Source organism: Choloepus didactylus, chromosome 23 (genome assembly GCF_015220235.1).
Source record: "Choloepus didactylus isolate mChoDid1 chromosome 23, mChoDid1.pri, whole genome shotgun sequence".
Lineage (NCBI taxonomy): Eukaryota > Metazoa > Chordata > Mammalia > Pilosa > Megalonychidae > Choloepus > Choloepus didactylus.
In genome coordinates, this window is record NC_051329.1 from 11,872,757 (window position 1) to 11,890,757 (window position 18,001).

The following is an 18,001-nucleotide window of genomic DNA, read 5'->3' on the forward strand; positions in this document are numbered from 1 at the left end:
TTCATCCTAAACACATCTCCTCAGTCCACGAAGTGAGCTCCTTAGGAAAACAAAAAGCACCAGACCTAGTTGTAAAGCACCCTTTATCTGGTCCAGGCCCGATTTCCGTTCTGCTTCATTGCGGAAGCGCCTTCGGATGGTAGGAAAAACTTTGGTCTCCCAAGCTTTCACCAGGAGGGCGTAGTGGTCCTCCTGGAAGGAGAGGGCAAACACATGAACAGGGCAGGCCTCAGGCCCCCCCTAACTTACAGCTCTCAGCTCTGACATCTCCCCACTCATGAGCCAGTGACAGAAATGAGATGTGCCAACCACTTTACTAGACATACCCCCCTGATGCCAGAGCAGGGGACAGATACACTGAGGCCAGTTCTTCGTTTCCCTCTAAAGCAATAGAAGCAATTTCACATGATTCTCAACTTCAATGCAGAATTGCCATCAAAACATTTCATTTCTCTGACACCGGGATCTCTACTGAGCAAATGAGCCCAAGAAGTGATGCTATTCATACATGGTTTAGAAACACTCCACTCCAGAATCAAAGACAATCACATAATTGAATAGTGTGACAACTCCAACCTCGCACTCTCAAAGTCATTTCTAGCCACCAGGGAGCTAAGTGAATGCTGCCGAGTCCTGTAATCCACATCTGTGAGTCTCTTACCTGCGGGATGTCGTCATCATCATCATCGTCACTTTCATCATCTGCAATGGGAGGTGGGTGAGGGTCTGGGCCAGAGGTGATGAAATTCTCATAGCTGAGTTCTACTTTATAATGACAGGAAGTGTCACTATCGTATTCTGCAACAAAACATGACAACAGTGAATTCTAAGCAAGAGTAGACCGGAAAAATCATTAACTTGTCACCCTTGGACAAACTGGATTCTCTTAAATGACAAAACAGAAAGGATTCCTAGTATTCTGAGGATTTTTAAAGCACAGAGTCAAGGAATAAATGATCATCTATAATTACTCTGAATCTTAAAACGGCTTTTATAGGAATAATTCATTCCTTGTATTCATATAATTTGGAAAGTTTTCCATCATGAGAAAAAATTAAACAGACTCTTAAAACAGTTTACAAACCAGTATCACACAGGTCTAACAAACCTGAAGACATCTTGAGTTTGGTGAGCTTACTTTTTCCGATTTGATTATGATATTTTCAAATAATCAGATAAGTTTTATAGAGCACACCTCTATACCCACCACCTAGATTCTACAATTAACAATTTGCTATACTTGAGTGACCTCAGTTTTAAAACTTTAAAAATGGTTAACATTTAAAAACTAGATTTCACGTAAAATTCTGGGTTTTTAGCTATCATAAACACTGGACAATCTTTCAGGCTTGCAATTCTGCAGGGCCATATTCTGCTGGCATTGATTAGTGACAGCCTCCTATACATGGGGATGCATCTTCCAGTCTAGGACAACTCTACCAGCTCCCCATTTCCTTCCCCTGGTCTGTTTCTCTTGCTGATAGGCACTGAAGTGTGTGCCTCATGATTGAATGAGGATGCCAGAGTGAAAGGGGTGTACAGGATCAACAGCGTTCACTCCCTCAGCAGGAAGCAGTGGGGCCCTAGGAGGAGGTTCTTACGTTGCTGAGCGGTAGCGACGGCAGCAATCCGGCATGGCGGCCCGTGCGTGCCCGGGTCCGAAGCTATACTGGTGCCAGCATCGTTGTCACTATCGGAAGCCATGGCAAAGGGCAGGGCCTCAAAGTTAGCGCTGATCTCCTCTGCCAGGTCGGTACACAGGTCAGCAGCATTGCGGTGGGCCTGCCCTTCTGCGTAGGCAAATGGGCGGGACCCAAAGTTAGCCCGAGTTTTGGTGTTCTGGAAAGGAGATCAAACAAAGGATTTGAAATGAGTCCATTGTTAAAAAATTTTTTTAATTAATTTTTTAAAAATCTTCAGGTGACCGTCACTAAACGTCAAATCAAAAGAATGGCTCTGGGTATGGTTCGGCACGTGGCCCAGGCAGCAGGGCTGGAGCAGCTGCATGCACTGGCACCAAGAGTGCTGGACAAGCCAGCCCTGCCACCTCCCCACTCACCCTGCACTCTTGTGCTCTTTGCAACCCAAACACAGGGACGTTTCTCCTTTCCAACACTGCTTTCTCTGACCTGAGACCACTGCACATGTTGTTCCACCTGGAACAGTTTTCCTCCATTTTCCCTAATAAAGACCAGTTAACATTCCAGACCAGTTCAAACATCACTTCTTCAGGGTAATGGGGACATGGTCAGGTTTGCTTGGTACTTGCTTCCATAAGGTCTTATGATTCATAGCATTTTTTACAGTTTTGATTATTTACATAAAAAGATGTATTTGTGTGATTATCTAATTAATGTCCAATTCTTCCAACTGATCATAAATCCACGAAGACAGAGACCATATCTGTTTTGCTTATTGTTATATCTCCAGGGCTTAGCTAGGTATATACGGTAGACAGTCAGTAAATATGTGTTAAATGAAGGAATGGAACAGGTTAAGAAATGCTCCTTTAAATTTCTAGCATCTTTAATTAATTCACTCAACAGATAGGGTGATAAAAGATAAAAGATAGGGTGATAAAACAGATAGGGTGATAAAAAAAGATACCCAGGACCAGATCCTACAGGGTCTTGCAGGCCATGAGAAGCACTTCGGGATTTTACAATGCATGACATGGAAGCCAATGAGTACTCTAGAGTGGAGAAGTGGCATGATTGGACTCACATTTTTAAACGATCACTGTGGCTGCCATGTTGGGAAGACATATAAAAGAGCAAAAACGAGGCAGGGAGAGGAGTTAGGAGAATATTGCATTAAGCCACCCTAGAAATGATGGTGGCTGGGCCAGGGTTTTAATAGTGGAATGGGAAAAGTGGTCAGATTCTGGATACATTTTGCAGGTACAGCCAACAAGACTTTCTGACAGATTGAATGTGGAGCATGAGAAAAAGAGGAGTCAAGGAAGACTCCAAGGTTTTTGGCCTTAGCAACAGGAAGGATGGAGTTGCCATTTTCTGAGATGAGGAAGGCAGGGGAAGAAGCAGATTTTGTGTGGGGCAGACTTAAGCTCAGTTTTAGACATGTTAACCTTGAGATGCTGATAAAACATCAATTTCAAGATGCTTCCTAGGCTGCTAGACATGTAAGTCTGGAGTTTAGGGAGAGGTCTGGGCTGGAGATAGGAATTTCAGAGCTACCAACATGTTCCATGGAATAGGATATGCTAACAGGTACTCTTCACAAAAAAAAAGTTTCAAGAATAAATATGTCTGGGAGTTGTTAAACATCAACATGGGTTAAATAAAGTTGAATTTCTGAATCTTTCCTAAGGGATTCCCCCAAGCTTCTGAGAGTGACCTCCTGGATCACTTTCAAAACTTACTTAGCCACAGAATCATTTTACTGACATTTCAAGAAACACCAGCATTCCTTGGGCTGTTGTTTAGGAAACATGGCCAAAACAAGGTCAAAACAGTTAAGCACTTAAGTCCCTTGAATAACTATCGTCCAATCCAAGACTGTGGGTTCAGTGCAAAGAAAGGTGGAATCCACCCCCACAGGCTCTGTCACTGCCGCCACGTGATGTGTCACAGGCAAGGCTGGATGCCTTTAAGTTTTCCATTCCTGACAGGAACACCTTACTCAGGAGAATTTGTTTTCCTTTCCAAACAAGAAAACCTACCTTCTTCTGAATGTGAACCACAGGCCACATCCCACCAGAGACATCTTCGAGGTATGGTGAGAGGCGCTGCCCGCAGTATGTGAAGTACACGCGGCCCTTGGCTGGCTGCCCCGGAGGAGGCGGAGTCCCCTCGGTTCTCTCCCAGCCAATTCCTGCCACGTCACCTAGGGCAGAAGAGAGGAAGGGAAACGACACATTTTCCCTGTTTCATTGACTATTAAATAAATGTCCCAGTTGCAACTGATGTCACAATGACACATTCCACTGCCTATCTTTTTATTTATTTATTTATGTTCTCAGTCATATCTCAAAAAGACAGGAAGTAACTTACTGTATTTAAATAGATAAGGCAATAAAGTCAGGCAATAGAAATAAAGAATTTTAAAAAGATTAAGTCAAACTATTTAGAAGCAGGAAAATACCTAGCATCTGAGTTCAGCTGGTTCCTGTAATTACACCCTAAACAGGTTTTATTTTCTCGGCAGCCAAGACAAAAAGGGCAAAACATTGGGTGTAGGTTTTTCTATTGACACATGTGGGTTACTTACAGATAATGTTTATCATGTATATAAAGGGCCTAAGGTAAAAGGGTAACATCTTCTCCGTAAGTTTGTAAAGATTTAGAAACGGTCTTCAAAAACAGATTTTAAAACTCAGTCCTCAAAGGTAAAGGCACACCATTATATCACATTCTGTTCCCTTAATTCCAAGTATTTAAGTATTTTTGCCGGAAGCTAAGATGGTAGGAACCAGGCTGCTTTCTGAGGCGGCGGCTGGTTACTGGGACAGAACTTAGGGAATCAGGAGGCGCACATCCATCCCAGCAGCTCTCGCATTGGCTGCCTCAGTAAGCTGCCAGATGTGACCTTCTAAGCAATCTGTCACTGAACTCGTCAGCAAGTGCAGGCAGTTCCAAGGCTCTGTTTCTGAGTACCGAATGATGCATGCTTTAGATACCACCAGAAAGGAAACTTCAACATGTCATCCCCAGGGCCTAGAAAACTGCCTAGCATGTAGGAGATACACAATATATCTCTCTTGATGAATGAACACCACAAGTGCTGCTACAGAGGTAGAGATTTTTTGTGAAAAGTGGGTTCATGACTCCTTTTCTTCTCTGAGAAGAGTGGAGCACATATGCCTGAGGCTGGTCCAAAATTTTCTCAGAGAACAAAAAAACAACAACAAAGCAATAAACAACAGCAGCAAACAAACAAAAAACCCCAACTACACTTCCCCTGCCCTCCCCACACACCCCTTTGGGCTTACAGCACATGTTTTAAATATGTTCTCCCCTGAGATATCAGAGTTCTGCTCCATAAAGCAAGAGAAAAACAACTTTGCTCTGAAATTATTCAAAGACATAACTCAACCATAACTGAAAACTCTATGCTCTCTAGAAAACTGCAATAAGCAGCTTCCTCAAAGATAAGCAACAACAAAATTATCCCATCTATCACATCTGACAATACAATTTTTATCAGAGATGATGCGAATAAGTACTGTCTGAAAATAATTAGCCAACATGTTTGGCTACTTCTAATGTCAAGAAGACAGTGCTTCTATTTTGCTATTGCCAGAGCAGGTGGAACTGATTCCAATTCATCGACTATACTATATTGATTAAGTTATTTACATGGAGGCTAGGGAAAAAGGAGGGAATAGAGGTGTTTTGTTGTTGTTGTTTTACTGATCACTTGTCTATGTGACTGAAGTATCTGCACAGAATATTTATCAAAGTTATACCAAATGTTCAGGACACTGAGAGCAAAGCACAGCATGTATCTACCACTAATGCACTTCCCAAGCATCTCATGGCTAGCGGTAGAGTTCTCTTTATTTGAAGCTATTTATCTGTTCGCCAATGAATAGCTGATGAAAGATCAAACTTTAGAGAGAAACAAAACCTAAGAATTTTCTAAAGATGGATGAACAAGGCAAATGTGACTCCTAAGTTATCAAATGGAGACTCTAAATGGTAGTGGCCTCACAGAATGAGGGGTTTGATTTAAACTAGGCAACAGTATCAACAAGTATTTGGTTTTCACTAAAAGACAAATTGCCACTTTCAAATTGCTAACTTTATTTAATTTTAATTTTTAATTTATTTAGAGCCAAACCTGGAACAACAGAAATACACAGGATAAAAAAAGCTCCTACTGCACTTACCAGGAGAGAGAGTTACATCCAAGCGAACACTCTTCCACTGCAATAAACTGGAGCCATTGTAGTGCACGGCTCGGCCATTGCTAAGAAAAAATCAAAAGAAGGGAAGTCAAAGACAATCAATCAACACAGAGGCAGTCAAGGAGTGTTTGGGGGTTGGGTGGTGGTATGTGTTCAGTAGTGTATGAATAATTAGAAGAAATCATAAAAGCTATCCTCTTTCCCTAAACACTAATATATTGCCAAGTGGTAGGTTACACATGTTTTGGGGCAGAGATTATCATCATATTACTTTAATACTAAAATACCCAAGTCAATATTTCCCAAACTATATTCACAGAACAAAGAGATCTGGGTTCAAAAGCATTGGGGAAACAAAGACAAACAGCCACTTATGGTATTACAGCCACTTACTTATGGAAAAGACAAGTGCCCACTGGATTAGTCCAAGCCCCATCTCGTTTTTCTGCTTCTGTAGCAAAGCCAAAGGAAACTATTGGTCCAGTGTCGTCATCAGTATCTCCATAGGAAACAATTTCAATTTCCCAGTAAAAAGATGGGGCCTGAAGAAACATCGTAAGTGAGCACACAATCAGAGGGCTCAGTGTGGGCCCTGGAACTGGCTCTTTTTTTTCAAATTTGAAGGAAGAAGGCAAGGGGCAGTGTCTCCTGTGATTTCTCACCTGAACTGGCAGTGGTGAGGTGGCATAGATAAACGTGCCCCGGGGCAGGCCTCCCCCAGCGCTGGGGTCAGCCAGGAAGGTGACTGAAGTAAGGTGAGATGAGAACATGCAGGCTCGGACAGGTGGGAACACGCGCGAGGGGCTCCAAGTAATCTCCTTGGGCTACATTAGGAGAAAAACCCTTGTTCAGTAGAACTGCAGACACAAATCCCTTTAGCCTCTCAAAGAAGAAAAATAATTTTTATCTGATGGTATTGTAATTCAGGCATGAGCCACCAATTTCACCTTTTTATTCTAAAGAAAAAAAATTGAAAGATGCAGGTCAAGATTTAGCTCTGAGGACATCAATCAGATCACTGTTGTGGTGTTAAACAGGAGACAACATGAATGCTCAACAATAAAAAACCTGAGTAAACTGAGGAACAAACATTCACTGGACTATTAAGTTGCTCTTGGTTGACACGGAGAGGTATTCACCATCTACTGAAGAAAGCTGAATATAAAACAGTAGGGATAGCAGACATGTATTTTTGCTTAAAATAATAAAATATCACATTAAAGGTAACTGGACAGGTTGCAATTTCAGGTGACTTTTTTTTCTTTGATATATTTTTAACTCTTATGAAATAATTTCAAACTTACAGAAAAATTGCAAGAACAATACAGTAACTCTTGTACACCCTTACCTAGATGAACCAACTTTTAAAAAGTTTATTGATACAGAATTCATATATTATATAATTCACCCATTTAAAGTACACAATTCCATGTTTTAAAAGTATATTTACAGGGCTGTGCCACAGTTACCACAACCTAATTTTGGAACGTTTTTGTCCTCACTAAAAGCAACCCCATACCTTGTTAGCAGTCACTCCCCAGGCCCCTTTCCCCCTGGCCCGCGGCAACCACTAATCTACTTTCTGTCTGTATGGATTTGCTTATTTTGGACATTTCATATAAAGGAAATCATAAAATGTGCAGCTTTTTATGGCTGTCTTTTTTTTACTTCGCATCATATTTTTGAGGTTCACCCATGTTTGGGGATATATGAGTTCCACTATGCAGTGTACCACATATTGTTTATATATTCATCAGCTGATGGACATTTGGATTGTTTCCACTTTTTGGCTATTATGAATAATGCTGCTATGAACATTCACAGATACACCAATTTTAACATTTTGCCACATTTGTTTTCAAATCACTATTTCTCTCATTTTCTCTATATACTTATTACAATGAAATGGATTAAAGATCTAAATTTTTTTAAAGCTTCCTTTTTTTGATCACTGATAACATAAAAACTTAGTCACAAATTAATGAGTTCTGCTCCTTTGCTGTAAATTTTCAATCTTCAGAATATCAAAACAACATGCTTTGACACTCAAAGATGATAGCACATCTTTGCAGACACTGCACCTCCAAGTAGCTTTGCAAGTCCTCATTCTCATCTTTATTAACAAACTGCTGTGCAGTGTTTTTTAATGACAGTTGCTCATGACACAAGTTGCAGACCAGAAGGCTCACCTGTCTCCGGTCAGCCTGCAGTGGGGGCGGTGGGGGCCGAGCACAGTCCCGGTAAAGCATCCTTAGCCGTTCACACTGCACTTCCACAACCGCAAGTCGTTCTCCTGGAGAGGCAGACATGGAATCTATGAAAACAACTCTTATAACCTCCAAAGTAGGTTCCAACTCTTTTGGAGTATGGTCAAAGCAATAAAATGAACTTAAAGAGATTATTCAAAGTTTTACAAAAGAGTAAATAAATACCATGAGACATCTTTGTCTACTACACATGGCTCACTAGCATAGCAATGTGGTCAAGTGCATGGGCCCTGGAGTTGGGCTACCTTGATTCAGAACCTGATTCCATTACCCAGTATTTAACATCTCACAATATGGCAGTTTAATAGTAGCTATGCCTCACAGAGCTGCTGCAAAGATGACATGACATAATGCAGGTCGATCCCTCAGTCAAGGCCCTGGCACATGGTAAACACTTAAGAAGTGAAAATTATTATTCTCATCATCTAATAAATGAAAGCTGTTATGCTGATCATTGTGCAGTTTGAGGCTATTTTGGACCCCAGAAGAGCCATAATCTTTTAATCTAATCTTGCAGGGTAGAACCTTTTGATTGAATGTTTCCATGGAGATGTGACCCACCCAACTATGGACAAGACCTTTTGATTACATTATTTCCACGGAGGTTTTACCCTGTCATTCAGGGTGGGTCTTGATTAGTTCACTGGAGTACTTAAGGGAGCTCAGGGGCTGACACAGCCCAGAAGCTTGGAGATGCAGACAGAAAGACAAATGGAGATGCTAAATTAAGAGCGTAAGCCCAGAGTTTGCCCCGGAGAAGTTAAAAGAGGACCCCCAGATGCTTAGAGAGAAACACCCTGGGAGAACAAGCAAGGATGCACAGAGGCTGAGAGAGAGAAACTAAGAGAGACAGAAGCCCAGAGACATTTTGGAGAAAGCCATTTTGAAACACTACCCGGGAGCAAAAGACCAGCAGACAATAGCCACGTGCCTTCCCAGCTGACAGAGGTGTTCCATACGCCATCGGATTTTCTTCACTGAAGGTATCCTCTTGTTGATGCCTTAGTTTTATGGCCTTAGAACCATAAATTTGTAACCTAATAAATCCTGTTTATAATAGCCAGTCCAGTTCTGATATTTTGCATAACGGCAGCTTTAGCAAACCGGAACAGATTCGCTTCTCTCTCCCATAATCTAAGCTTATTTTTAAAAAATCTAATACTTTTTGAACACCTCTTATGAGCAAGGCACATTGCTATATGTTGGGGAATACAAAGATCCATGAGCCAAAGCACCTGCCCTGTGAGGAAATTTATATTCTGGGAAGGAAGATAAGACATAAACACACACACATATACAACGAAAAATACAGAACAAGGCTGTTGTATGAGATTATGTTGATACAAGGCACAAGCACAGGCACAGATGAGTGAGAGGTGACTTGTGCCAGGGTCCAGAAAGACACAATAGAGACAACATTAAATGAGATTTTAGAGTAGGTAGGATTTCAATAAGCAGATAAGAAAGGGAATTCTGAGTTGCTTAGCACTATAAGGAAAGGTCTAGAATACTTAAGTGAAAGGTGTCTTAGGAGTACGTCAAGCCACAAACAAAAATCAACTCCGCAGGAATCAAAGATCTAAATGTAAGAGGCAAAACTAGAAAGCTCTTAGAAGAAACAATAGGTGTAGCTCTTCAGGAACTTGAATTTGGCAACTGTTTCTCAGATGTGACACCAAAAGCATGAGCAACCAAAGAAAAACTAGATAAATTGGGATTCATCAGCATTAAAAACTGTTGTGCAATAAAAGACGACACTATCAAAAAAGTGAAAAGACAACCCACAGAATGGGAGAAAATATTTGTAAATCATATCTGATAAGGGACCAGTATCTAGAATATATAAAGAATAGATCTAGTTTCTAGAATTCTTTCAACTCAAGAATAAAAAAACAAATAACCCAAATAAAAAGGGCAAAGGATTTGAATAGACATTTCTCCAAAGAAGAGGTACAAATGGCCAATAAGCACATGAAAAGATGCTCAACATTATCAGTCATTAGAAAAATGCAAATCAAAACCATAATGATATATTATTCTACATTCACTACAATGGCTATAATAAAAAAAGACAGACAATGACAAGTTTTGATGAGGTTGTGGGGTAACTGGAACCCTCATACATTGCTGGTGGGAATGTAAAATAGTGCAGGCACTTTGGAAAACAGGCTTGCAGTTCCTCAAAGGGTTAAACATAAAATTACCACATGACCCAGCAATGCCACTCCTAGGTGTATAACCAAGAGAACTGAAAACATATGTCCATATAAATACTTGTGCATGAACATTCAGAGAATTATTCATAATAGCCAATAAGTGGAAACAACCCAAATGTCTATCAATTGATGAATAAATAAACAAAATGTGGTTATGTCTATACAATGGAATGGTATTCAGCCATAAAAAGGAATGAAGTCCTGAGAATGCTACAACATGTATGAACCTCAAAAACATTATGCTGAGTGAAAGAAGCCAGCCACAAAAGGCCACATTTATATGAAATGTCCAGAACAGGCAAATCCATAGAGACAGAAGTAGATTAGTGGGTATCAGGAGCTGGGGGGAGAGAGGAATGGGGAGTGACTACTAATGGGCATGGAGTTTCTTTCTGGAGGGGATGCAAGTGTCTGGAATTAGATAGTGGTGAGGGTTGCACAAGTCTGCAAATGTACTAAAAACCACTGCACTGTACCCTTTAAAAGGGTGAATTTAGAGTAGGTAAATTATACCTCAATTGAAAGAAAAGAAGTCTTAGAAGGACTAAAATGTAGTCTGTTAAATATAAAGCACAGGGTTTGTTTGGGATGGTAGTGAGTAATATTTACTCATCTATATCATACCCAGAGACATGTAAGACACCTAAGAGGGAACCTATATAAGATGCAATGCGATGATCTAAGTTAAAAGGAGGTAAAAAGATGAGGCAAGAGAAAACAGAGAGACAAAGTGGAGCTAGGAGTGAGGCCAGACCACAACGGGTGTGCCATGGTATCCCTTATACTTGGGAGCACAAGTATGGGTCTGTGCTTCACAGCAGCCAAATCCAAGATAGAGACTGATCAGCCACGGGATTTACAGTGTCCGTTAGGTAAAAGCAAACTAACTAGTCATGAAGAGAGGACTAATTTTAATAAACTTTCCAAATATTTTTGTTACACTGATGTAAAAAGCTATTCCAAGTGACTTCATAATTAGAACACTGAAGAATACAGTGACTATCACCTGCAACAATGTCCTTATAATCAACCAGTAGCAAGTTTCACAGAGCTATTTCAACGCAGATAGGTGAAACCACAGCAAACAAGGTAAAAGCAATTCTTAGGGGAGAAGGAAGGCAGTGGGGGCTATTTGACAGATATGAGGCATATTTGCTGCAAGGCAGGCTTAATGTAAGAGGAGATCTTAGAGAACCTAGTGTGACAATAAAAAGTGCCTATACGTCAAATTCAAGAAAGAAAAGGCTGATATTTCTTTGGTCATGATAATAAGTAACCAGCAGAACCTACTATAAATCCATTCCAAATGATAAATGATCACTTTGCAACAGTGACGAGGCATAGGAAAGCCTCAGTCACTCAGTGATAACTCCATGGTCTGAAAATAAGCCATTTGAATCAGGCTCCAGGAAGACTACTGTATGACAATGTGAAAAGACAAAGGTCAGGAATAATGCAGATGTCTAGAGGTAAAAAAAGGACCTAACTTAAATAGTTGGTAGTAAAAATGGGAAGGAAAGTGACAAATTTCAGGAGCATTTCAAGGGAAGAATGAGATATGGCAAGTGACTGGATGTGGAAGGCCAGGGGGAGGCATCAAATTTGACTGAATATCTGAGTGTCAAAAAGTAGTCTTAGTGTTATTAACCAAAATAGGGAGGTGAAAAGGAGAGCTGACTCCAGGGCCAATAATGACTCTGGTTTACAAAGTATCCTATTCATGAGGCTGATGGGACACTTCCAAAAGTGCCAAGATTGCCAGAGGGGTCTGCGGGCCAGAAAAACACAGGAGAAGGGACGTAAGAAAGGGGGGTCAAGGCAAAACTCAGGACAGCGTTTCTTTCAAGTGTGGACTGAGGGCCTCCTGTGTCACAGTCGCCTGGATCCACCCGACTTGCTGATTCTGACTCTTCGTTGGAATCTGGAAAATATTTTAAAGATGCTTCTTATGAAAGTTCTTACGAACTGTCAAAGTTTGAGATCTATGGCTCTGGGAATGCTTACACTTAGGAAGCAGGGAAAAGAGCAAATGGCTAAAACTGGGAGATCCTGGCTTCCATAAGAGTGCAAACTAAAGCCGAGAACTCTTTTGGATTCTATGCAGTCTGCTTCCTATGCTATTTCAACCAAGGGCTCCAACTGACATCTCAGGAATATTTCCTCATGGGAAAAAGCTTGTTAGTATTAGATTCCTAGACCAAGTGGAATTGGGTACTCTTTTCCTTAGACTGGAAAAAGCCATAAAATTTAGAAATGAGTGAGTTAATATATTACAATGGCCAACCTTGCCACTTTATTATTTATTTATATATCACCCCAGATGATGTAAAATAAGAGGAGGAAGTGACTAATGTACACTTTTTTTTTTCGTTTAGGAGAATCAATATATTATTGCCTAAAAATTTCATGTGACATTTTCATATATGAAATTTAAAAATTTAATATATTTTAAAAAAGCAAGTAACTCTCTCTCCTCTATCCCCCACCTTGAATCTCTTTTATTAAATAGGGTTTCTCCCATGCACGATCTATGTCTCTTGTGCAAGCTGTAAGAATCCACTGATGTTGCAAGGGAAGTCAGAAATGCAGGTTCTTTTCTTTGATTACAGATGATTAGCTCAGGAGTCCACAAGCTTTTATATTTACTTTAAGCCTCAGAACTCTTTCTGATAACCTAATAAGCAAGTTATTAAGGATCCTTAAATTTGACATAGCTACTACTTGAGAATATAAATCAATGAGCACAAGCCACAGTCTTCTCTTTTGTAACAATAAGTGCTTCCCACATGTGTCTCTGTTTCTATTACCACAGAGTTCTTTTCCACTAGGAAAAAAGCTTAGGCGGGTAAGATCAAAAACATTTGAAACCACTGCTCCTTTTTATTATAAATCCTAGCTTGCACATGAAGTACTAACGTTAATTTCACAGATTAAGACCCCTTTATTCTATAAAGCTTATAAAAGAGGACACTCGGAAAGAGTTCCACAGAAAAGCAAAAGAGATTAATTCAGCAAGTTATATGGCTGTTAAAATAAGTCAAAATACGTCTTAGAATGCAATCTAAGCCAAAAGAATATTAAAAAGCAGAGGTGGTAAACTAAGGACCTACCAGAAACACAGAATTAATTAAATTATGGGCCAAAATGTAGTCACATGTAATTTCAACCTAGCAGACTAACAAATTCCCTTTCTTCTGTTCTTTTTCTCTATTTTTAGAGTCTCTCTGAGATTTATGAATCCCTCCTGCATCTTCCAGCTGGAGCATCTGCTGGATCCAAGGGACTGCTCTTGTCAAAGGAAGGAGATTTGAGAGGGCAATCAGAGACAGAACGAATTGAAATTAAAAAACAAAACCAACCAAGAGAAGTCACCACAGTGTGAAAGAGGAAACAGTTTAAGGACAGAAAAGAGATTAGAGAGTTACTGAAAATGCAAACAGTATGAGAAATAAGTAACATAAATAATAAAACTAAAAACATTAAGTACATTAAAGATATCCATTTATTCCTTACATTTTGTGGAAATGCTGGTAGCAGAACACTTGAAGAATGCTCATCTAATTGTGGACAACTTCAAGCAGGGTTCAACTATATCCCTGGAGACAATGGGTAAATTTTCACCCAAAAATACTCAGGCCATCTACCAATTTACAGGAAGTATGAGGACAAAACAACGTGTCAAATACCACAACAGGGATACAATCAACAAAATCCGGGTTGGTGGAATTCAACAAATAAAATGCAAGGAAATAAAGAGACTGAGGGGGAATCCATATTTTTAAAGAGACTTAAGAGACACAGCAACAAATTGTAATGTGTGGACTTTATTTGGATCCTGATTCAAATAAACAAATGTATGAATAAGTATAACCTTTATGTGAAAATTAGAAATTGGAACACTGACTTGATATTTCATAATATTAAAGAATTACTGTTAATGTTTTAGATGTGATAATGGTATTGTGGTTATTTTTTAATACCTATTTTTTAGAGACATATACTAAAATATTTATGGATAAAATAATATAATATTTGGGATTTGCTTAAAAATTATCCAGGGGGTGCCCCACAGATGAAACAGGATTGGTGATGGGTTGATAATTGTTGAAACTGGAAACATGGGGGTTCATAATACTAATTTTTCTGTTTTTAATATTTGTTTGAAATTTTCCATAAACATACACCAAACCTCAAGGCAGCTATTAGTGCAAACTCTTGATTTTGAACTCAAGCATGGCTAATAGTAACAGTTGGAATATATATGCCACCCCTAAGCACACCTCATAAATAATTCCAATGAAGCTAATGAATCAATATGAATGCAGAAAAGAAAACCGTGACATGGTCCTAAAGCTTGATTGAAAATTGCTGATTTCACTTCGGTATACAGTGAAAGCTTTTTATTTATATTTCCAGATCTAGGATGAAAATGAGTTGTGATAAATAATTTTAGAGCTCAGTTGTTTGAGTATGTGTGTGTGAAAACAGTTAACACTCCATTATCAAATTGTACGTGTACTGAAAGAAGTCAATAAAAGTATGGTGGTAAGGAAAATAACAGGTACTTACCAGGACTGCATTCCTGGGCTACTAGGTTAAGAACTTCAACAGCTGCTGGACACTGTTGTATGAATTCTTCACAAAATAAGCTGTCTTCTAACAGCTGGGCCATGACCAGGCATGCTCTTAATGTTAAAAGATTTACAACATTTCAAACTCATCAATGCAACCTCTATAAAAAGTCAACTATGAAAAACATTTCAATCAATTTTGTCCCCCAATTTACACAAGGTTCAACTACCCATTCCTCTTGCTTTTTTCTGAGCTGGACTAGCTTGTAATGCATAAATAACTTCTCCTACACTGTAATTACGGACATTACATGAGCAATCAGAAAAGGGAAAAATGGTCCATTTTCACTAAAACAGAGACGCAGAGTGCCAGGTGAGAAATCAGCACCCTCTCTTAAAAGCTTTTCCTAAACTGTGCACCATGGACAGTATCAGTGCTGTAGGAACAAGAGGTTCCAAAAGCTTGGGAAATCTGTACATCAATCTCTCTCACCTGATCCAAAATACATATTAGAATGTTCAGAGAAATGCCATTGTCAAAAAAAACACCAACTCATTAATGCTGTTTAATGGTCAACACATGTATGTATCTGCAAGAAGAGAGCTGTTTTCCTTTTCAATACCACTGCCTGTGTACATTTCCTAGTTTGGAAAGTGATGAACAGATATATATTGACATGGCCCAAACTATTTATAGAAAAAAAGGCTTAGTGACCAAAGAATTTCTGCGATAGGAAGTTTTTTTACAAAGCAAATCAGTGGAGCATTATGTATGCGTCCCACACACCCATTTCAAATCTTTGTTGATTTTCTTAGGTGAACAACTGAATTTTATTTTGAAGTCAGTTGGGGAATGCAAAAACTGTAGTAAACACATAACAAGAGAAAGGTTCATGGTGCTCGGCGAGGCCTGAGCTTTATGCTGTGGACCCGCTAAGCCCGGGAGGAGGGGCCCACCAAGGACTCTGGCTTCTGCCGGCCTGCACTGCCTCAGCACATTAGAGGGTCTTTGGAGGGTGCTCACCTTGTTCTTATTTCAGCCAGGAGCCGAACGACTGCCATCACAGGAGCTGACCCATCTCCTGTTGCAGGAAGTGAGGTATGAATAGAGAGACTTCCCTCCTGAGGAAGCAACATGGACTGGACTGCCTGTACTACCTTCTCAGTAATGGACAGTTTATGAAGAGGCAATGCCTGATGGCGGTGGTGGTGGTGGGGCATGGCAAAAAGTTAAATTCAAGTAGTTAGTTTATAAGAAATGAGGGCGTTATTATTATCTGGAGTTAATTCTCAAATTTTCATTAAAAAAAAAATAAATCACCACAAAGAACACTGCAAAACAATTAAAGAATACAATATATACTGTGGAATAGTCCTACCCCACAAAGACATGAATTTTGTCATCTAGATGAAAATTTTCACACACATTACCATTAAAAACTTGTAACAAATATTAAACACACATCACAAGTAAAATTAAAGATAAATAAGTACTTGTGCTTCTAAACTGTGCATGTATGTGCACATTATTCATGATGGTACAGTTACCATTTGTAGTGACATTTTATAATGCATTTAAAAATCACCTTACCTCTGATCTTGGAACACAAAGTCTAGACAATGGAATAGTCAGTGTGTCTGATGCTTGCGAAGTCTTTCTACAGTCTATGGGTGGGAATCTGACTGTAGCTATACCTTCCTGTTCATTGATGGAAGCCACTACTCCGATACTTCCTGAGATTCCTCTACCTAAAACCTAGAGATAGAGATGGATTGGCACTACCTACCAGCTCTGAGGGGGTAAGCAGCTATCTCATGCGGCAAGTGGGAAGAGGAAATTTACAGTTGTCATTATCGGCACTATAGTCACAATTTATCATACAGTAGATACCAAACCCTGGATATGAATTCAAATAATAGGCCCTACCCCACAAAGACATGAATTTTGTCATCTAGATGAAAATTTTCACACACATTACCATTTCACACACATTACCTAATGACAAGGTGATCACAACATGTTATCATCTCAAACTCTCAATTCTAAAATATTGCTGTTATTAATGACACTGAAGAACACAAGTAATTTAGTTAACATTATATAGTACTACATTTATAATTGAATAATAAGTAATTTGTAGCACAGTGCAGATTAGAATTCATGAGCTTGTTTGATTCCTTATTTAGCTTGAAGGAACAAGTTTTTTTACCCAACCGAGTAGACAAAACTTGTCATATATATGATCGATTAATCAATGGACGCTATACAAAGGAGAAAGCAATGACTTTGGGGAAAATAAATGAAGATGGTTACCTGGACTTCAGATCCTATTTTGATTGTCTCTTTGAAGCCTCCAAGTGCACATAGTGCAGCAATGGCCTGCCGAGCAATTCTCTGAAGTTTGGCGAGTTTTCTACCACTGCTGCTGCCATTTTCCAGAATGCTCTCGGCATATTTTCCCAATTGTGGAATATACATCAGTGCACGAGACAGAACCTAAATATAAGAAGCAGCCCATGCACTAGAAGTTAAAGCTTCAGCTGTTTTGATGGTAAGGAAAATAGCATGCCTAAAACAGTGTCTGGGTCCTACATATGGAAGAAACTCTGGTTATGGGAGGGACCAAATAAGTATTGGTAGAATCGTGCCATTTTGCCTATATCTGCTTTTGTAATTTGACAGAACTGAAAATGCACAACCTCAAAATATGGGGGAATCAAACACTGTGCTAATAAAGTCCCTAAAATAAAGCAATCGCATGTCTAAAGGAAAATCATCACAGGATACTGCCTACATTTCAGCAGCCAATTACCTTTAGGATATGTTGTAAGGAATTCAACTTGACAAATGACTTCAGGAAAGGGGGGACAATTACAGATCTATAGTTTTCAGGAAGCTGGATGATTGTTTGTAATGATGTATCACTTCCTGACAGAGCATCTAGTATAGAATAAATCATACAGAGGCCATGCCATCCTTAGGACTTAGGAAGCATACCTAACAGACCCAATAAACCAAGGCAGGATGATTTCCTAATGTCAGTACCAATCTAACACAAGCAAGAAAAAGAAACACGG

The 18,001-nt window shown here is 39.5% G+C and overlaps 1 protein-coding gene across 5 annotated transcripts in view; it reads right to left on the reverse strand.

Annotated features, from left to right (window-relative positions):
• Nucleotides 1-18,001, reverse strand: part of HECTD4 (HECT domain E3 ubiquitin protein ligase 4) — a 220,630-nt gene that overhangs the window by 51,529 nt on the left and 151,100 nt on the right. For all 5 annotated transcript variants that reach the window (XM_037816632.1, XM_037816631.1, XM_037816630.1 and 2 more), the window contains 12 exons: nt 17,238-17,420; nt 16,515-16,679; nt 15,948-16,117; nt 14,922-15,037; nt 8,059-8,162; nt 6,532-6,693; nt 6,263-6,411; nt 5,852-5,931; nt 3,683-3,846; nt 1,602-1,839; nt 662-798; nt 66-192 (listed from right to left, as the gene is read on the reverse strand). In XM_037816632.1, coding sequence (XP_037672560.1) covers nt 66-192; nt 662-798; nt 1,602-1,839; nt 3,683-3,846; nt 5,852-5,931; nt 6,263-6,411; nt 6,532-6,693; nt 8,059-8,162; nt 14,922-15,037; nt 15,948-16,117; nt 16,515-16,679; nt 17,238-17,420 — 1,795 coding nt within the window. The remainder of the gene's footprint in view (nt 1-65; nt 193-661; nt 799-1,601; nt 1,840-3,682; nt 3,847-5,851; nt 5,932-6,262; nt 6,412-6,531; nt 6,694-8,058; nt 8,163-14,921; nt 15,038-15,947; nt 16,118-16,514; nt 16,680-17,237; nt 17,421-18,001) is intronic.